The sequence below is a fragment of the Aricia agestis genome, chromosome 7, assembly GCF_905147365.1.
Source record: "Aricia agestis chromosome 7, ilAriAges1.1, whole genome shotgun sequence".
Taxonomy (NCBI): Eukaryota; Metazoa; Arthropoda; class Insecta; order Lepidoptera; family Lycaenidae; genus Aricia; species Aricia agestis.
Genome location: NC_056412.1, coordinates 5,791,938 through 5,814,481, shown reverse-complemented (window position 1 = coordinate 5,814,481; position 22,544 = coordinate 5,791,938). Strand labels below are relative to the sequence as shown.

Sequence of the window (22,544 nt, the reverse complement as noted above, 5' to 3'; positions counted from 1 at the left end):
TTATTATCTTCTTCCGACGTTCGGGAAATACGACTGTTGCCGAAAAATGACGAAAATTTCTATGCGCATTATCACTTTGGGAACATTGTATGTTGTTATTTCACTGCCTTGTTAAGAGGCCACACCACGATTGACCATGTTGGACATTGGTCCACACATTCGTAAACGCTTGTATTGACAAGCAATCACGAACGCATAGACTTATCAAGTGGCATTTATGATGACCTCTGTGGCTCAATGGTTGAGCGTGTGGCGGCTCAAGACGAGGGTCGCGGGTTAGAATCCCGCCGACGGAACGAAGAGATGTTTAAAAATTATATAATATTTAATTTTAAAATTATGATTATTATTAATCGTGTCTTAATGTGGAGAGGGGCCTTAAAAGTTGTACACACTATAATCATTAATCAAGCATATAATATTATATGCTTGGATTTGACTGTGCAGTTGCTTCTCTGTATAAAATATTATTTTTACTCTACGGAAGAGTAAGCTTTATATAGTGATATTCGCATCATTTGATGAAATATTAGATTTCTGGTTGTGTGATGACAAAATCGTAAATTTTGTTCGACATTATTCTGACAATCGACAACTAATAAATATGAATTAAATCAAAGTTAACTTTGATTTAATATTTTAGGTTTAAATTGAGACATTTTAATGTTTTATATGATTATTGTCTTAATAATTTAACCTATTAAATATCAATAAATTATAATATTACTTTGTCCAATGAATTATCATGAATATCGACCAAGCTGTCTCTGTTGATATAACAATCAATTAAGTATTTTTTTATTTGTTTTATGGCCAAAAATATTTCCGGAACCACACGTCTTTTTTGGGATAAAAGCTATGTCTTTTAATCATAGGACTCATTAAATTATAACGGGGGGTTCGAACATTTTTGTATGGAGCCGGGCATATAAAGCCGCCGGCCATTTTGATTTTTTTTAAATTTCCGAGCACAATAAAAGAAGTATATTTGGACTTATGAAGGACTTAGAAGTATATTTATGTCCTTTGGACTCATATGGCGATCTTTACTTTTAAATATCTCGGAAACGTGACACTTTAGGTTACCATGTTATATAACATTTTTGTTTGTATAAGTGTACTCTATCCAAATATACTACTTTTATCGTGCGCGGAAATTTTGAAAAAAAATCAAGATGGCCTATGCCACAAAGGTTCGTACCCCAAATATTAATTCTATTCAGTGGCCGTTCAGACAAAGGTAACAAAGAGACAGAAAGATACATTTTCAAACTTGTTCCATACGTTACCTGAAGAAAATTAATATAATATTAAGATAAAGATACCCAAATAAAATAGGTATTGCACTTAAGAAGTAAAAGAAAATCCCACCAAAAACATTTTCATGTAAAAATGTTGCCAACACGAGAACATAATATTATAGTTCGTGGTGTCAAAAAGTAGTGAGATCTCATGTAGAGCCAAGTTTCTTACCTTATATACTCAGCCCTAAATCTAAAAACCTTAATTTTACACTTAAGTCACGGCAAAATACTTGATATAATGTGTCAGCTGCACGACAAGAATCAAAAAACTGTACACATTCGTCAAAATCGGTGGCCTGGCCATTTTTAAGCTTTCAGCTTTCTAAGACTTTAGGAAGGAAGTACCCTAACAATTTTGATGATCGGTGAGTCAGTGACAAAATTGTAGGTTTTTGGACACCTATAAAATCTAAAGTATAATAGCTATGATATTTAAACTTTGCAAACCTTTGCAAAATTAATTACTAAACTCATGCCATTATATTTTTAAAATTTGAACTATCTTGCATTATCCAAACCAAAGTTACGAGGGTTCAAAAATACGACGAAACGTTTCGAGAAAAGGTAGGTAGTGCCCTTGCGCGTCACTTGACTCGCCTTGGCGGCAGGCGCGGTCCGAAGGGTAGAGGGTCACAGGGGACATGACTCCCCCCTAAAATCTAAGGTGAAATTGAAAAATCTCAAAATCTTGACAATTAATAAAAGGAAATTTCTAGTTGCCCTATAACAACGATAAATTTTTGGTGTAGTGACTAGTGAGTGACCCCCTCCAAAACTTCAGGCTGCGACCGCGCCGCGCCTGCTTGATGGGGGCACTACCATGCACCCAGATAATTGGTAACGATAACGCACCGTTTACAGTAATCACGATGTGATTGTAGGAAGTCTAGAAAATGGATTTTTAATATGTTTGTTATTGAAGTTATAGATAAGAAATGAATTTCAGTATATAACTAAAAAGTATATAATATATGTAAAAAGTAAAAGGTCACACTTGACGGACCGCAGGATGTTCAGTTCGTGGTTGTTTTATTTGTGCTTTGTTTTATATTGCCAAGGAGGTTGGTAAACAAAAATCCAAATATTTTACAATACAAGTAACCAAAAAATTATTATGGTTTAATTTTTTTATAAGACGGGCCTGTTTCATCACTTCCTGATAAGGTGCCGGATAGGCTTATTTGACAGATTCTCCATACTCTATCTGTCAAGTTAAGTGGTGGATAGCCTTATCAGGAAGTGGTGAAACAGGCCCTAAATTAAGATTACTCGTAGATAAAACGAGGAAATATTATGTTTTTTTATAAGTGCATAATATTAATTCTAGATTTCTTTGTAGAAAAGTTCATTAATTCTTCTAACCTTCTACTTTATCTTATCGGGTGTGTAAGAGTCCATTATATAGAGTTGACTGTGAATGTAGCAGCACTGAAAGAGCGACTTTTTTTTAACTTTTGTATAGGAAAATTCATGACACTGGGGCGCTTGCCCAAAGAGATCACAAAAAAAACGCTCTTTCAGCGCTGCTACTTTCGCAATAAACTCTAAACAACTCTACATAATATTATACATACCCTAAAGTATTAACACTAAGTTTTGTTACACCCTGTATAAGTATGTAGTATGTAGTTTGGTAGGTACCAAATCAAATCAATCAAATCAAAAATATTTTTATTCGGAGTAATTTTTTTACAAAAACTTTACCGAACGTCGATACTACGGTGCCTACCACCGGTTCGGGAACTAACCCGGCGAGAAGAACCGGCGTAAGAAACTCGCACGGGGCCATCTTTTACTAAAAAGATGGAAAATTACAATTTAAAACATATACAGTACAACACTGTCACATTAACCTGACGCACCACTGGAATGTATATGCAAGCTTCGTAATGACATCATCACCATGCGTCTAGTTAATTTGACTGTGTTATATAACAATATTATCACTAAGAGCTATTTACAATAGGAATTATAAAAAATATTCTAGTAGCCTGTAGGAACCACCCTATTCCCAAGGTGTGTTGTCGTCGATGAAATCATTGATTTTATAATAAGCTTTAGTACACAAACGTTCTTTTACTACATTTTTAAATTTATTGATAGAGAGATTTTGAACGTTTTCTGGGATTCTATTGTACAGGCGTATTACACTGGCCTTTAAAAGATTTGCTGACTTTGCTAAGTCTGATCACTGGTATTTCTAATTTGTTCTTATTCCTAGTGTTAAAACAATGATTGTCGCTTTTCTTTTTGAAATTATTTAAGTTCTTTCTTACATACAGTACGTTATCCAAGACATATTGAGATGCGACGGTCAGAATATTTATTTCCTTAAACTTTTCTCTTAAGGATTCACACGATGACATCTTATAAATAGAACGTATGGCTCGCTTCTGCAGCACGAATATTGAATTAATGTCCGCTGCATTTCCCCATAGAAGGATTCCATAGGACATAATGCTGTGGAAGTAACTAAAATAAACAAGTCGCGCTGTTTCTACATCAGTTATTTCTCTGCTTTTTTTAACAGCATATGCTGCAGAACTGAGCCTATCCGCCAGATTTGCAATATGCGGACCCCACTGTAATTTACTGTCTAAAGTTATACCTAGGAAAACAGTGGTGTCCACTAATTTCATTTTCTCATCATTTAATAGTACATTGGTTTGTACTTGTCTAACATTTGGCAAACTGAACTTTAAACATTTCGTTTTGTTAGAATTTAATAGTAAATTATTAGCATTAAACCATTGTACTATTTTTGAGAGAGCACTATTTACCTCGTAATTATATTGTTGTCGCTTCACATTAAAAATTAGTGAAGTGTCATCAGCAAAAAGTACTATCTCATGCTTATCTTTAACTAGATAAGGTAGGTCTTTTATGTAAATGAGAAAAAGAAAGGGACCTAAAATAGATCCTTGTGGAACAACTAGCTTTATTTTACTACCATTAGACCTTTTAGAATTAAATTCAACTCTTTGCGTTCTATTTGCAAGGTAAGAACTTAACAGTTTTAGGGCTGTGTCCCTTATACCATAATGATACAATTTTCTGATTAATGTAGCATGTTCAACGCAATCAAATGCTTTGGATAGGTCGCAGAAGATACCAAGTGCATCCTGCGACCCCTCCCAAGCTTCAAATATACTACATAGAAGACTGATGCCTGCATCTGTAGTGGACCTACCTTTAGTAAAGCCAAATTGATTGTTATGTAACAAATTATTACAGTTAAAGTGAACTAGTAATTGGTTTAGAATTATTTTTTCAAATACTTTACTAAAAGTTGGCAAAATAGATATTGGTCTGTAGTTAGCTGGGTCAGACTTAGTCCCAGACCTAAATATATTTTAGGTAGATTCTATTCTATTATTCGACAATTTAAAAATATCTACTTCTAAAACATAATAATATTATCTGTGTATCAAAATATTTTTCCAATAAGACTGGCCATAGACGGACCGCAAGTTGCAGTCGGGAGTCGGGACCGACTGCGGTAGTGCAGTAGAGCGGTCGCGTTGAACGCAGAACGACAGCTCCGAACAGCTCTGTCCACACTATGCAATTTCATCTTCAATTTTCGTCATCATCTTGTTTTTCAAATTTCGTTTGGCATATTCAATAATTGAATGCGTCAAAATCCACCCACGTTCAATGATATTCTATGTTTTTTAGAAACTCATTGCCCACGTTGGTAAGAAAAGTGTCATAGCGTCGCGGGCATGCCTCACGTGCGATGTTTATTGCGCTATAACGCATGCCCTTGATGAACAAAAAAAGGCACAGTGTGGACAAACCTAATGCTCAAGAACTGGTCGAGCGATCCGTGTATTGCGAATATGAATTTAGTATGGAAACTGCAGACCACTCTGCGGCAACCACATCTTGCAGTCGGTCTCGACTGAAAGAGGTGGTCCGTCTATGGCCGGCCTTACAATATAACATTTTCCCAGATGTTCTTGGTAAGACGCGAGCACACAAAAGCCACGATGGCAAGATAGTGGGTGGGTACAATACCACCATCCAGAATATTCCTTACCAGGCCTACCTGCTGCTGCAGAAGGGTAACGAGTACTACCAGTGCGGAGGGTCCATCATCAGCAGTCAGTACATACTGACAGCTGCGCATTGTCTCACAGGGTGAGTTCAGATGTTTTTAAGCGGGATAATAATATTTAGGGCCTGTTTTACAACTTCCTGATAAGGCTATCCACCACCTAACTTGACATATGAAGTATGGAGAATCTGTCAAAAAAGTTGTGAATAGCAAATATGGCACTTTATCAGAAAGTGGTGAAACAGGCCCTAATAAAGCTATTGCAAATATCTTTTTTGCGCTTTGAGTGCGGCGACCGAATTGAGAATTCCGTAACGAAAATAAACCTAACAACCCCCGGCCGGAAAAAATTACCTTAATATTATTGAAATAATTTGGCACCATGTTAGGTCGTTTCACATATTGAAATCGTCCTTAATAATATAAGTATTTTTAGAAAAACTTTGATAGAATATAAGAGATACTTTATACGTTTAGATAACCATGAGATATCAGGAAGTATCAGTGCAATATAACTTTAGTCACACAACAAAACATAGTCACTCTTATAAAATTAGTATGTTGTCAAATCATAGTTTTTTGTTAATTTAACCTACAAATAATTTATTACGCCTTGAGTAAAAACATTGTAAATCCTTCTAAAGATGTATTGTTATTTTTCTATTCTGATAATATTGATTAATCTGTTGGAATTTGACAAATTAGAGGCTTAGACCACACAGCGTGTATTTCGCACTGACTTCCCGGAAATATCGTTAGAGGAAATATATAAATTAGCTTTACGGCCGCTCTCAGCGACGCGACGTCAAGAGTGGGAGGAGTAGTAGCATATTATTATGCTTAGAAAACTGCTCACGAAACCGAAGTCACCACAAGTTTCCTCATTCATTTTGAGGAGTTCCCTCAATTTCTTATGGATCCCTTCATCAAGTCACCACTTTTATGAATATGGTACCAAATTGGGATGATATGAAGGGATGATATACGATTCACAAACGGCGGAGTAATCGTTAAACATAAAAAAACGAACATAACACCTGCTCCAATTTGAAAATCGGTAAAAATTGTAGCCTATATGTTATTCTGATGTATAAGCTATTATTGTAAAGTTTCATTAAAATCTGTTCAGTAGTTTTTGCGTGAAAGAGTAACAAACATCCATACATCCATACATACATCCAAACTTCCGCCTTTATAATATTAGTAGGATGGCGTCATTTTAACCATTATTAGACAGTCGATTTGACATTTCGTAGTTAAAGTAACAACTAGCTATTTGACCGAGCTTCGCTCGGTATTCGATGAAAATGACATTTTCTAAAAATGATTCCTAGCTAGATCGATTTATCGCCCCCGAAACCCCCTATATACTAAATTTCATGAAAATCGTTGGAGCCGATTCCGAGATTCCAATTATATATATACAGAGTGTAACAAAAACAAGTGATAATAATTTAGGGTGTGTACGTGTTCCCTGTAGAGATTTCTCTGTGAAAGTAGCAGCGCTGAAAGACCAAAAATTTTTTTCACTTTTGTATGGGGAAACTCGTGACGCTCGGGCCCTTGCCCATACAAAAGTGAAAAAAAAGTTTGGTCTTTCAGCGCTGCTACTTTCACAGTGAAATCTCTACAGGGAACACGTACACACCCTAAAGTATTATCACTTGTTTTCGTTACACCCTGTATATATATATATATATATATATATATATATATATATATATATATATATATATATATATATATATATATATATATATTTATACAAGAATTGCTCGTTTAAAGATATAAGATTTAATTAAACTTCATTTTAGTTCAGTTACAGTTTGACAGATAAATAATAATGTATGCGGCTTATGTCAAAATCTTCATCAAACTAAAGTTAATTTATTAATATTCGCCTCTGAGTACCGCAGTTAGAATATTATCCCTTTAACTAATAAAAATGAATATGGTATGAAATATGTGTCCTCGTACTATGTAACATCGGAGAAGACAGTATAGCATTCCCATAATGAAAATCCGAAGCTTATGAGTTATGACTGATATTTTTGTTTAGAGGCCTGGCGGCCTACCACAACCTTTCCTAAAACTATCATGTTTCCAGAACACTTTGTTGTAAGATTACAATAACCTTACTTTGATTCGTACCATGAACTTTTTAAGGTGTATGAAAACAATCTTGTTTTATTCCTGCTAAGTGATGGGAAAGAATGAACGATATCAAATTATTTGTTTACATTTATCAATGGGTGGAAGCGAGATAGCAGCTACAAAGCGCTTTGTCTCTCTCACACGATTGTATAAACAAATGAATTGTCATGGGTGGAAGCGAGATAGCAGCTATAAAGCTTTTTGTCACTCTCACACGATTGTGTAAACAAATGAAGTGTCTAATTAGTCTAAACATATGTAGAAAAAACTTATTAGTGACTGTAGAGAATTTGAATGGTACTAAACCAAAATATTTCAATAAATTAAACCGATTCAGCGCTAAATTGTTAACAATAAGAATTAAATCAAATAGTGAAATTGTTGAAAAACCAATGCTGAAACACTAATAAGACGTGAAGTGTTGGTGTGGTACGCTAAAACAAAAAAGTTTTAAGTGGTGTGTGAGTTGCGCGACTTTGAAGACTGTTTCGATATTTTCTATTATAAGGTAAATAGAAGGTACGTTTAGTAAATATTTAATACATTGGTTATCTCAAAACAAACGCCGTTTTTTATGTACATGGTTAACTTTAAATACAAATAAAGTTAAGAATTTAGTTGTTAATACATAATATGCGTAATTTAAAGTCGGTATTAATTATTAAATAATATTTGAAAATTGAGTACGGTAGTACTCAAATATAATTTTACTAAAAAACAGTAAAAAATGCAAAACAATCTTAAAAAAGTTGATATTTCACAGCGGATTTAAGATCGCTAGTTTGACGTTAAAGTAATCTTGCTCATCTGTCAAACGGTGTAAAAATGGAGCTCATGGTACGCTTAGAGCGAATGAATCGGGACATGACGTCACAAAACGTCTTGACGGAACAATCATAAAGTAATCTTACTTTTAAGAGGTGATGGTACGAAATCATAAAGTAAGATTAAAATAATACTGCTTTAAGAGGTTGTAGTAGGCCCCCAGATTAGGTAATGATTTACTTACGCCTTATTAATCCTAAATAAATGTAGGTTTTAAGAGTCCTCTAGAAATAAGTCAAGCTTTTTAGCAGATAGTTGCCTATACTATACTCGGCGAAACATGGCGGTAGCGGTCATTGACCTTTTTAGTCTAGGCGCTAAATGAAAAATGCTCGCACTGTATTTAGAATATTTTTAAGAATAAAATTGACCTCTTCTAAAGACACAGATTATTACAGATTCATCGGAAAACCTCCTGGTAACTCTTAGAATGATAATCTTCAACTTTTTATGAGTTCGAAGTTATAATATGCTTCATATTCAGTTCACATCGAGTATACAAAATACGATATCGCACTTAGACTAGGAACATCTGACACTTCATTGTTAATCACGGTTTATATATAAAATCTAGTTTTTATTATTCGTAGATAAAATCACAACTTTTTTGACAGGCAATGACCGCTACTGTCTCGGTTCCTCGAGTACACCTTAGTTCCAAAATGTGTCCAGTGTCTACAAATAGTGGATTCTGCGGGGCTAAAATGGTCACATTTAGCAATTCCTCTCAATCAATTCAGCAAATGAATTGTCAAAACTGTCAAACTGACAAATGTCAAATCAGTACAAAAATACAGAAATGAATTGCAAGCAGAGTTGCTATTCATATCATGATTCTTCAAAGCGACCATTTTAGCCCCGCTGGTCTTTGTTCCAAGCTGAAAATTTTTCATACTTTCCAATAGATTCACACACATGGAAGATAATTGTCTCTTTTATTAATCGAAATATCCTACCACGTTAAATCTATTACCATACTAAATATATTACGATAGTGTCATATTAAATCTATGACCTCTCTTTGCTTATCTTTAAATCGGTTGCGACTTTGAACTTGCTAAACCGCATTAAGTTTTACGTCAGTGATTCACGAAGTTTATTATTGTTGATGACTGCGGACCGCCTGACCACGATAGTATTTTTATTATTCTTAAACTTCCTTGATAACGAGCATGAGTCCATTATAAGTTATGTCATGCGCATAAAAATACGACCTTTTGACCCTGTTAATTTATTCTGTAAATCTATAAACGTTATTAACTACGGATGCATTAAGTCAAGCGTAGTCATCGACATGAATCGTTATTTAATTATGCAAAAGTTATTAAGTTTATTGAGCCATTGTACATATTGTGATGTACCTTGAACTTCTTTAGAAAAAGTAAACAGTATCTCAGTATAATTCATTGTACATTGTTATGTTTTTAAAGTTGGTAATGGTGTGTCCAGATTATCATGACGTGATTTTCATCGGACGTCCGGTATTGTATATATCCTGACACATAATATTACTAATATTACTTCTGAAATGTCCCATTCAAAGTCACATCTAACTTGGTCGCATTTCTAAATTTTCTAAGTATTTTAGTACATTTTCACATATTTTACACCTGTATTTCAGCGTCCAAAAAGTGTTCGTCAGGGTTGGCAGCACAGACGCAGATAGGGGTGGCACTATGGTCTCCTCTGCGATTTTTAAACAACACCCAAGATACAACCCTAGGAGTAGCGACTACGACGTTGGCTTCGTTCGGTTGAGTTCCAAGCTGAAGTTAGACGGTGTAAATACAAAGGCTGTACAGCTGGCAAAGATGAGGACGACGATACAACCTGGCACAGAGGTCCTAGTCTCTGGCTGGGGTACGACCACTGTAAGTATATATTTTTCGATCACCATTTATATAGTTGGTGTAAAAAAAAGTAGGCATATTCTATATGGAGAAAAATAATCCTTTTTTGAAGTCGGTTAAAAATAGAGATCCCGCGAGATTTCTTTTGACGCATACAAAATCGCACGAAAAATGCAGTGCTTGAAATTGTTACTCATTACTCTAAACACGATTGCATCACTTAAGTGGTTGGAAGTTACCACCAACATGCAACACAAGTTACTAGTAACTTATAAAAATCAAACGGGGAATCTAGGTACAAAATTTCATAATATTAAATGTCAAAATGTATAATATTAATAATTATGGTGCCGCGTTATTTTCTTCATATCTTAGTATTCAATGTTTCCGTTCTAGAGGTACATAAAAGCGTACCTTTAAATTGACTGAATATTGCAGGAGAACGGTGACACGAGCTCGACTCTAATGGCGGTTGAAGTCCCCACTGTTTCCAACGAGGACTGCAAAAAGTCGTACAGCTCACTTACAATGAGAATGTTTTGTGCTGGCGTACCAGAAGGGGGCAAAGACTCTTGTCAGGTAAAGGCTATTGAAATATTGCATGCTTTTCTCTCTTTCTTTATTCCAGGTTCGCTGGCGAATGGAAAATTCTAGTCATTTTCATTGAATTATTAAAGGTTCGGAGCGAACGTAAATGGAATTCATTTGCAAATCAACTCACTTTTACTGTTTGCACTAAGGCTGGCCTCACACAGCAGGAATTTCATAATCGGAAATTCATATTATTATTAATTCAGAAAGACCGGAATACCATACAATATCAGTACGCTCCACACACATTCAGATTTTTTCAGATTATGAATTTCATAGCTCGATCTGTAAGAATATGAATTTCCGATTATGAAATTCTGGCTGTGTGAGGCCAGCCTTAGAGTGTTTTTCCTATCATGTGAGTTGTGACATTTGTGACCTGCATGCGGACAAATCAGCGCGCGGGTGACAACATACTCCTTGCCGCGCGCGTGTTGCCCGCATGACATGAAAACGTCTATAAATAATATGAAATGTAGATCCGGGCGCGGGCGATAACATGCATGACAGAACTTGCTCTTTATTTAATTCTTGTCTAAGCACGCTAGGCCAAAAACACGCGGCCGAAGTTCGCCATGATTACGCCTGCAATGTATTTTAAATTACCGATGACACACCATGCCGAAATTAAGTCGCGTTATACTGTATGCGTAGCGCATTGCTGACGTAATCATGCCGAACTTCGGTCGCGTTTTTTCGGCCTAGTGTGCTTAGACTCTCTGTAGACAATAAAAATTCTGCTTTATTACCACAATATCTAGCACGGCAGACTTATATTTAAGTATCGGTTATTTCAGGGCGATTCCGGTGGTCCAGCGGTCAACAACGACCACGTGCAGCTCGGTATTGTGTCGTTCGGCGCGGGCTGCGCACGCGCAGGTTATCCCGGGGTCTACACGAACGTGGCTAAGGTGCGGGCCTGGATTAAACTGAATACGGGCGTTTAATATTCAATACGCTCTGACTATAGTTATATTATGTACATGTTTTATTGAAAATTCTAAACTTTGGCTTTAGAAATTCGTTCTGATAAACATAAAAAATATATTATCATGAACATGTTTTTGTTAGAAATACGTATCGTTTTATAACTGATTGCAAAAATAATTTACAAAACGTGTACATAAGCGACTCATTGCTCAGTTATACTTAGTTTTTAAAGCATTAAAGGCACTGTTTATAGTATGATTCTCTTTTTTTAAATACCCTTTGCAGGATTCTGTACCCAAGAGGTAAAACCGGAACCCTATAACTGAGACTTTGCTCTCATTGTGATGACAGCAGCTTGCTAAGCCATGCTGAAATGTTACATCAGGGGTTCTCAAATTAATTTTGTCTACCGCCCACTTTCAGAATAAATTACATATTATGTTTTAGGGCCCCCCTTCTTTCAATTTAAAATGCATCCAGAAGAAATAAATCACCCCCCAAGCCTCTACACAACGCCCCCATTTTGTTCTGGGACCACACCTTTAGACCTTCAGCGCCCATAAGGGGGCGTTATCGCCTACTTTGGGAAAGACTGTGTTACATTATAATTTATAGAATATATTGCCCCTTTAACAAAAAGAATATACAAATATTTAGGGTAAAACAAAAATGTTTTAGCTGTTTGTGTATAATACATAGTCCGTGCGTGCCACGTACTTGCTGTTGTTACTGTAGATAAAATATTAAGGGCCTGTTTCACCACTTTCTGATAAAGTGCCTAATAGGCTATTCACAACTTTTTTGACAGATTCTCCATACTTGATCTGTCAAGTTAATTGGTGGATAGCCTTATCAGGATGTGGTGAAACAGGCCCTAAGTAAATTGTAAAAACCGGAGAAAGTTTTTAGCAATAATTACTAAACAAATAAAAATTATAGTCCCAAACTATTTTATGAATGGGAATTACAACAAAGGTTTACTCGAACCTAATAGGGAATAGAATGGGCGGTGAACGAGAAACTTTTCAGCGCGACTGACAAAACTCTGAACGACCGGTGACAGAATCCGTTAGAATTTAAATGAATGCGTCCGGAATCCAGATCGCTGCGAGTGGAAACTTTTTTAATTTCGTGAAAAGAGCCAGGTGCTCCAGCCAGTCATTCAGCGGACAATACCACTGGCGTTGAGGAGATTACTCTCCATCCCCGTAACAAAAGTGCAAAGTTTGTGCACGTGTAGTGCATGTCTACATTCTTTTACTAATGAAAATACCTAGATGCTTTGTTTGTCATATGTTTGTCCGGTACGTTAGAAAAGTCCCTTGACAGGTAAGGATAAACTTTTGGAAACCTACCCGAAAGGGTGATAATATTAGTAGTATTGGATGGATATTCATCACTACTAATATTATAAATGCGAAAGTGTATCTGTAGCTCTACCATGAGTTTAAAGCTATAGTATTTATCGATACTCGATACCGACTACGTAAATATTTAGTATGTCGATTTTAGTCCCGCAAGTAACCGCTAGAGGCGCTGTAAAATTTGCCATACTAAAAATTTACGTAGTCAGTATCGAGTATCGAAAAATACTATAGCTTTAAACTCATGGTAGAGCTCCTGTTTGTCTGTTAACTGTTTACGCCTAAACCAATTACGATGAAATTTTGTATGCGGATACTCTGAGTCCCGGATAAGGATATTAGATAGTCTTAGTTACGGAAAAATGCAACAGTTCGCGCGCTTTAAGCAACTTTCGGCGCAACTGAGTTGCGAGCGACATTTTTTTTAATGAAATAAGGGAGAAAACGAGCAAACGGGTCACCTGATGGAAAGCAACTACCGTCGCCCATGGACACTCTCAACATTAGAAGAGCTGCAGGTGCGTTGCCGGCCTTTTAAGAGGGAATACGCTCTCTTCTTGAAGGTTTGTACGTCGTATAGGTGCGGAAATACTGCTGGTGACATTTCGTTCCCGAGTTTTACAGTGCGCGGCAGAAAGTTACGTGAAAAAGCGACATCTAGTATTTACAGAAAAATATCAAAAACATGACGAATGTCATCTTTTGATCTTTTTCATCAGGCCATAGTCTTACTTCTATGTTTTAAACTAGAAGAAAAATGTTGAGTACCTATAGTTTTAAACTGACTAGAATTTTCCAGTTTAAACTCTCACCTGTTTAAAACTGTTTTCTCTTTTAAGTTTATATGATTTTATTCTATTTAATAATATTGTGGAAGTATCTTTTAGCGACGGTACAGTTTACCTGAACTGCGCTCTTGGAACGATATTATTATGTTGTTAGTATTGTACTATGTGGATATTGTTTTACGAAACCCTTATTGCAACAATACTTTGAGAAAATACGTGGATATAGTGCAGCTTATGACAACTCTAAGAGTGTATCTATCTGATAGTGTTATCAAATTAATTTTAATAAATAAAGGTTTTATATTCATTTCTTTATTATGAGAGAAATAGAGAAAATACACTGTACACATAATTATGGCGTACGTTACCGGTCGCCTAGACGTAGCTCGTCTAGGCGATTCTTATTGTCAATATGACGCTTCAATTTTATTGAACAGTTTATTTGACAATTAAATTGAAGACGCGTGATGTTCAATATCAACCTTAGACGGTCAATAATATTACGCAACACGTAATATTGACAATAAAATTGCTCGTGTAATCGGCTAGTAAGCCGGTCCCTAGACGATCAATTATTGTAATGTCACGATTCAATTTTATTTAATAGTTTATTTGACAATTAGATTGAAGGGGCGCGATGTTCAATATCGTACGTTCTTCCGCGTTTATTATAATATTTGGTTGGATAATGCATTATATTCGTAAGCCTAATTCAAAACAAACATCTGTTTCACAGAACCGAATTTGAAAATAAAGCGACTTGTTTTAAGCATATTTTAATTATTATAAATGAAGGTTCAGTGCAAAGTAAGTTTATGATACAGAGTGGTGCAGATAATTGGGGAGAGACGGTCGGGAGGTAAGATAAATGAAAATGTAATTAAGCACAAGCGCAACATTTAAAGGAAGCTTTAAAACTTTGTTGGTGCGATGTTTCTCGAGCCTTTGAACATCCTGTATTTGATATTCAATTTATTAAATTCCTTTAATGACTAAATGATAAGTTTATTGTATGATTTTACACGCTTCCTTGGTCCAGTGGTTTAAAGCGTGGCAGAGGTCATACTAGGTAGGTCGATTCCCGCGTTGGGAATATTATGTAATTAATAACAAGTTTGGTTAGGATAGAGCAGGATCACGTGATTGTCTGACAAGTAAGATGATCCGTGCGTCATAGGGGCATGTAAAAAGTCGGTCCTGCGCCTGATGTCTTACCAGTCATCAGTCGTAAAAGTCGTCCGTCCCACTGGATAAGAGAGTAGAGCGTAGAGCAAGGAAGATGCTCTTGTATAATATTTTTACGCAGCTGGCCTGGTTTAAATAAAACCAGCCTACTCCAAAGAAACTAATGTGGGAGGCATAATATTATTATAGGGCCAATCAGAGCGTTATATCCTGGCTTTAGTTACGTTATTGTGTCACGGGGGAAGTGGTGGAATAATGTTTTTTTTATTTTTATTATTATTATTATTTTTTTATGAAATAAGGGGGCAAACGAGCAAACGGGTCACCTGATTGAAAGCAACTTCCGTCGCCCATGGACACTCGCAGTATCATTGCTGCAGGTGCGTTGCCGGCCTTTTAAGAGGGAATAGGGTAATAGGGTAATAGGGGAGGGTAGGGAAGGGAATAGGGGAGGGTAGGGAAGGAAATAGGAGAGGGTAGGGAAAAGGAAAGGGTAGGGGATTGGGCCTCCGGTAAACTCACTCACTCGGCGAAACACAGCACAAGCGCTGTTTCACGCTGGTTTTATGTGAGCCCGTGGTATTTCTCCAGTCGAACCGACCCATTCGTGGCGAAGCATGGCTCTCCCACGTCAAAAGGTTGAATGAGGTATGTTTTTTAATTCGAGTCGTAAGATTCTTAGCACAGCAGCCTAGTTCAGTTAGCAGCTAGTTCCTAACGAGAATTATTTAGAGCAAAATGTCGTAGGTTTTCCTGCGCTGATGTAACATGCGCTTAGAAATGTAGGTTTTTTGCAACTTTTCCTTTTCACATTTACGCATTTTGTTCTCTAACTACTACGTAATTAGAAACTGACTTAATTTTTTTCGAAAGAGAATTCTTACGAAGAAAAAGAAACAAGATTCTTACGAATGCTTCCTCGGAATGTAGTATGTGTAAAGTGTATAATATTATGTTTGTTGACATATATTTTTCCCCTTACTTATCAAAAGAATATACAAGCTGCGTATACAAAGTTTTATTTATTTATTGCAATATTTTGTCGTTGTCTGATACGTCCCTATCTAAATTTATTAAAAAAACGTAACTGCGTTTACAGCTCAGTTATATTTTAAAAATAATTAAATTATAATTTTACTAGGAACGAATAAAAATAATTTTGCAATTCATAAATTAAAGGCATAAAATGTATAAAAATTGCTGAAAATGAGCGTTACACCGTCGTGATCGTAACTTTTACTGAAGCTAATCGGAAAATTTCATTTGCGTCCCTAAAATTTATCGCATAATTACAGCAAGGTCGGAGGTGGGGACTGAAGGCTGGTATTTATTATTTTTAATCTTATTGCTTAGTGTTAGTCAAATACTTTATGAAATACTTTCACTGAAAAAATGGCAAATTTTTCAGAGAATACAATTTAGGTAAAATTTTGCACGGGAAGAACCTGTAATCATGTACGTGAAACATACCGTCATCAGCTATATCTATATCTATATGTCGCAGCCGACTGGCTTAAATAGCCGTTCAATCAAACAGCTAGCCCTTTGACTGAACAACGCCATTCAATCACACGGCTATACGTCGTTTAGCCGACTTGTTGACTACAACGTTCAACACTACAGCTAGACGACGCTTAGCCAACTGGTATAATGGCAAATTAACTAGGGCGACCATTAGCTTCATATGTAATTTGGGAGAATAGGAAAACTGTTTGTATTTTATTGAAAGATTATTCTCGGATTAAGTTTAAGGGGTGACCAAAACTTTAATGCAATAAGTGAAAATAAAAAAATCTGAGGCGTGTTTTGTGACGGTCGCCGGCTGCTGCCGCAGCACAGTCACAGACTTTCTAACCTAACCTACTTTTGGACTTTCTGGATTGTGTTTGTTTTTGTTTTGGCGGGAAGCTGCGCCCCCCGAGCCCCCCTTTTATTTGACGACGGTCGCCGGCTGCTGCCGCAGCACGCTCGCTGCGCTCGCTCGGCTCCCTCTGTGTTGTGGTCTAAGTTCTAACCTAACCTAACCAACTTTTGGACTTTCTGGATTGTGTTTGTTTTTGTTTTGACGGGGGGCTGTGCCCCCCGAACCCCCCCTTTCGGCGGGGCTGCGTCCATCCATTTCATAATCCCGTAATTTCTCCTCGAATATTTGTTGAAATTTTGATTCACTCGTATGTGCCTCCACAATTTTTGTCTCTTTAATAACACTTGTAACTTTTATTAACTACTTCCTTTCCGAAAAACAACCACAAACACCAACAAACACCTGCTAGTTGACGCCATATTGTAAATAAAACGCACCTAGCGCCGCAGCGGTGCGCACTGAACTACTTCAATTAGACGGCGGCTTTTGAATCAGCTGTAGTGTTGAACGTTTTGAGCGACTAAAATATTCAATATAAAAGCTAGACGTGTGATTAAATGGCGTTGTTCAGTCAAAGGGCTAGCTGTTTGATTGAACGGCTATTTAAACCAGTCGGCTGCGACATATACATATTATAAAACAAAGTAACTTTTTTTCCCTCATGTCCCTTTGTTCCCTTTAATATTTAAAACTACGCAACGGATTTTGATGATTCTTTCAGTGTTAGATAGCCCATTTATCGAGGAAGGCTATAGTCTATATTTTATCACGCCAAGACTAATAAGAGCGAAAAAATAAAGGAAAATGTGAAAAAAACGGGGAAAATTGTTTGAAAGGGCTAATTTTGAACGCGCTAATCTCAGGAACTACTGGTCCGATTTGAAAAAATATCTCAGTGTTAGATAGCCCATTTATTGAGGAAGGCTATATTTTAACACGCTAAGACTAATAGGAGAATGTGGAAAAACGGGGGAAATTATTTGAAAGGGATTATCTCGCAAACTACTGGAGCAATTTTTATGTTATTTGGCACAGATAAGAAGTAGACCACGTGAAGGATCATAGGCTATCGATTTCAATATTTTTTTCAGTGGCTATATATTTTATACCCGTGCGACGCCGGAGCGGGTCGCTAGTAAAACATAAACTTTGAGGCGTAACGGAAACCGACGGTAAAAGCAACAAAGTGCTTAGCGTATTAGGAACAGTGTGAGACAGTTACACCTGTACGTAACACTTGCACCAACTGCCACCGAGTCTGCACTAAATTAGCAACTTAACAGTCACTCTATAAAAGATCGCGCACGCTTTGTCGGCGCGTGCCGGGGCATGCCGCGGCGGGTCGGGGCGCAGCGCAGCGCAAAATGTGCTATAGCACACTATTGCCGGGTCGGGTCGCATCGCATTGACGGATTTTAACGCTACCTGTGTCGGGGCGTGCCGGGGCGGGTCGGCGCGCATCGCATTGACGGATTTTGAGCCGAGGCTTGCCGGGCCGCATCGCATCACATCCGCGTGCCGCTTGCTACAGCACACTGCTGCCGAGGCGCAGCGGGCCTTGCCGGGGCACAGCGGGTCTTGCCCCGGCACAGTGTGCGATACGCGCATCCGCTTCAATACAAATTGTATGGAGGCGGATTTTTGCGATGCGCCCCGGCACGCTGAGCCCCGGCACGACCCGTCTCAGTGTGCTCACTCCTTAACACTCAATTTCGTAGCGCGGGAAGTAACTGAGAAAATTTCAAAGTCTCGGAAAACCTTAGAGAAACAAAATGTAAGTCTTACAAAGTTGTCGCTAATATGCGCCCCGAAGAATTCTTGCTTTTTGAAATTACCGTCCGTAATTAGCTCGTTCATAAAAGCGAAGAAATATGTGCCAGTATAATACAGGAAGTAAAATTCTTTTTAAGATTAACGTAGCGAGGTTTCTTGCTAAATTTAACATTTTTAAATGGCTATTTTGCTTTTTATTTAAACAAATTAGCAAGAATATTTCATTAAAGTTTAATTTAGTCTCAAAGACTGTATCACAATCATCTGATAAGAGGTCCTTAATCATATTAGTTATATCTCAGTCACGTGGAGTTAAGGTGAGAAATTCCTAATATGAAAGCTCTTGTTCCTCCTCGTTTTTTGGAAATCGGTTAAAAAAAGGGCTTATTTTGATAGAGGTTTCATAGATATTATATTTTTATTCGGTAATTAATCATGGGGCACCTTATATTTAAAGAAATCGTAACTGTCAAACAGTAAAAAATGTGTGTGTCCTATTATGGGACACAAACACGTCAACTATGTTAATAGTAGGTACAGATACATTGGGTACGTAGTCTGTAGGTCTTCTATTAACAAAGTTGACGTGCATGAGTTGAAATCTTCAGTACTACTTGTGGGTTAGGTGGAGCTGCAACCTTACGTATATTGTACCCAAGTAAACACCAATTAAACTTTACTGAATGACGTTAAATTGTATACAAAATCTAGTACCGTATACAAAATTTCAACAAAATCGGTTCAGTGGTTTGGGAGTAAAGAGGGAGCAGATAGACAGACAGACAAACAGACAAACAAACTTTCGCATTTATATTATTAGTATCTAAGAAGTAAAGAATAGTAGGTATAGATAATAGAATGTGATTAATAAAAATGGAGATGATGTTTTGAATTGTATTTTTTAATTTCACGCGTAATTTAACAAAAACTCTGAAACAAAACAAGATGTCTAAAAGTTTAATAATGAAAGCGACAGTCCCAGGGGTCCAAGAAAAGCCAAAGAAATTTATCACAGTAATAAGATAAGGGATTTAATTTCCTCTTCAGAAAGATTTGACAAAAGTTGACATTTTATGAAATTAAAGGTACATTTCTCACTTTGTAGATTGGTCCGGGCCGGTCGCAATGTTTCGAGATCGGTCGCACCCGATAAGCCAAATTTGTTATCACGCTTTTAGCAAGGTTTTTACTTCTGTTTAATATTACATCAGATAATATCTAATTAGAAACAAATATTCATCTGTAAGTTATGAATTCGTAGAAAGCTGTATTTGTTCATGAGTATTTTTGTCTGCTAAACCACCGAGAAAAGGAAGACTAATAACTTTATTTTCAGTATTTATTTTTATGTCATAGCGGCGTCGGCTGCGCAGAGCGGTGCAGCTTGAAATTCGAACTTTTAAAGTGTCATCTTAGATCGTATTTCCTAATAAAGTTTAATTTTTAACATGCCGTTTAAAAATGTAGCAAAAAGTCGAGTACACTGTACTCTGCTCCCTTATAAGATGAGTTCCCAAGTTCGACACTAAGTTATCGATGAGCTCATCTAACTACTCTACCGTATCTCTGAGACGTCAGCAACAGCAATTGACTAAGACATATTTTACCTTTGACATGTTCCTTATTCCACCGACGTAAGAATCATATTGCAGAAACTCGGTGAAAACATAACTGTAGTCGTCGAAGAACGCAATCTTAACATCTTCGATTACAACTTTCCTCTGCTGAGATTAACTTCGATACAATATCTTGAGAAGCCATTTCATTACCCAAACATAGTTCTAATAGACCAGGGCCTTATTTGGATATGTTCCGAAATACAGCCCAGTACTGCCTAGTGTAGATGACGCCATAATATTATGTTGATTCAGTCGGCAATACGGCGTGTATTGCGAGTGTAATGAGTAATGACGTAGCGTATATTATAACTTTATTAGGATTATTTTATTTATTTACAATGATAATATCAAACCTACCCAATTACCGCCTTAGCATATTAATATATTATCAGTGCGATACCAAAACTTTACCAACATCTCACCCTATGTACAGTTTTTTGCCGCTTATGAAGGATTTGATTGTTTCAAAGTCGCATAACGAATGAAAAACCGGCGGATTGGTGTAATTGAAAACTCCCTGTATAATGTACGGCTAGCAATTTAGAGGGCGGCCGTGGCAGGGAACATTTTTCTTAATATTTAACGGCATTATTTAACGCCACAAATTTCAACATTTTTTCGTTCGGCCTACAAACGATGGCAATTTCGTTATAATCGAGCGGCGCCGAATCCAGGAATCGTGGTTGAGGGTCCAAGGAGAGCGTAGGATTAGTTCGTGCTATTAGGCGAATAATAACGAATAGGAAAAATAGGATAACAAATAAGACATTACAAGCCGCTTTTTAGGGTTTCGTAGTCAACAAGGAACCCTTATAGTTTCGGCCGGTCCGTCCGTCTGTCTGTCCAACTATCCGTCTGTCCGCGGTTTTGCTCAGAGACTATAGGACCTACAAAGCTGTGATTCGGCATGAATGCATATTATATATTAATAGTGACGACAAAATGGTATAATATAAGATCTTTAATTTTTTTTAATAAAGAACCTCCCCTTTACTTCAAGCGGAGATGACTTTTTTTTCGGGTCCACCCCTTTGTGTAGGGTGTCGTTGGATAGATTTTTTTAAATATTACGAGTATTTACAGATCATTTTCCGATTTAGGGATCCATTTGTGAAATATGAAGTTTTAAAGTGGAAAAAATCATCGTTAGAGTCCAGGCAAACTGTTTAAAAGCTAAATAATAGCTGTTTGCTGTAATAGGCATGATGACTATTTTTTTTCTTATTGGTAATTGAAAGAGCCTTAAAAAATAGAAACATCACTGAAAGAATGACTCTGATAGCTTAAAAATTCACCAAGATGTGACAATTCAAATATGATCTCATAAAATAGACCTGCCCGAAACGCTCCATACAAAGTGCTACGAAAGTATGACATCACTCTTTCGTAGTTTGTACGCATCGGGAGAGAACTTTGTTCGATAGGTATATTAAATATTGCGTTTATGAAAGTGGTTTCATAACAAAAGTTGTTTTTAATTGCATAAATCATCGAATGGTATACAAATATTAAGAAATTTAATTGAAAAATAATTCGACTTGAATATCCAACTTAGAAGGCGCATAACAAAAAAAATACAAATGCTATCAAGCTTAAATTTTGGGAACACTTATTTTTTACCGTGATTTCTTTATTTTATTAACAAAATTTGCTAATCTTTGACCTTGTCATCATCCCTATTCTCTAATTGACAAATATTTTAATAAACAATTATTGTAAGCTTCGTAATGATTCGAGGATAGCATTCCTCGAATCATTCACACTGTTCAATGTGAGAGAGACAGAGAGAGAAACACGCGACACACTTTTGTGTCGTTACCACTTTTCGTCTAGCCCCTTTCATAACGCGCGATAAGGAACTTCGTTCCAATTATAATGATAAACTGCGTTTTTGTTACGGCATAATATCGCTTTTACAAGTAGTTACAAGCAACTCGGTTATCCTAAAATTAGTTTTTCGGGATAAAAAGTTATCCTTTGTCTCCCGGGACTAAAATTCTCCATATTAAATTTCTTCAAAATCGGTTCAGTGGTTTAACCGTGAAGGTAACAGACCGACATACACTTTCGCAGTTATAATATTAGTATGCATTATGTATAAGACTGCAATTACTACGAACACGAAGTTTATCCAACGTTCCCGCTACGCCCACTGGACTAATTGCGAAGAACGCTAATCTAGAATTGATTAAAAATGTTTGCAACGGCAACTGAACCCAACCAAGTTTTCAGTTGCC

General features: G+C 36.7%; 1 protein-coding gene and 1 long non-coding RNA gene across 2 annotated transcripts; one reads left to right on the top strand and one right to left on the bottom strand.

Moving 5' to 3' along the window:
* Positions 1-1,064: 1,064 nt before the first annotated feature.
* Positions 1,065-22,174, bottom strand: LOC121728691. The gene is made up of 3 exons (XR_006035856.1): positions 22,090-22,174; positions 12,475-12,480; positions 1,065-1,075 (listed from the first exon to the last, which is right to left on the bottom strand). It is a non-coding gene; the product is annotated as an uncharacterized LOC121728691 (long non-coding RNA).
* Positions 2,310-11,969, top strand: LOC121728690 (trypsin-1-like). The gene is made up of 5 exons (XM_042116920.1): positions 2,310-2,365; positions 5,261-5,447; positions 9,965-10,214; positions 10,632-10,772; positions 11,582-11,969. Exons 1-5 carry the CDS (start codon positions 2,314-2,316, stop codon positions 11,729-11,731), a joined length of 780 nt encoding a protein of 259 aa, XP_041972854.1. The 5' UTR covers positions 2,310-2,313; the 3' UTR covers positions 11,732-11,969.
* Positions 22,175-22,544: the final 370 nt, after the last annotated feature.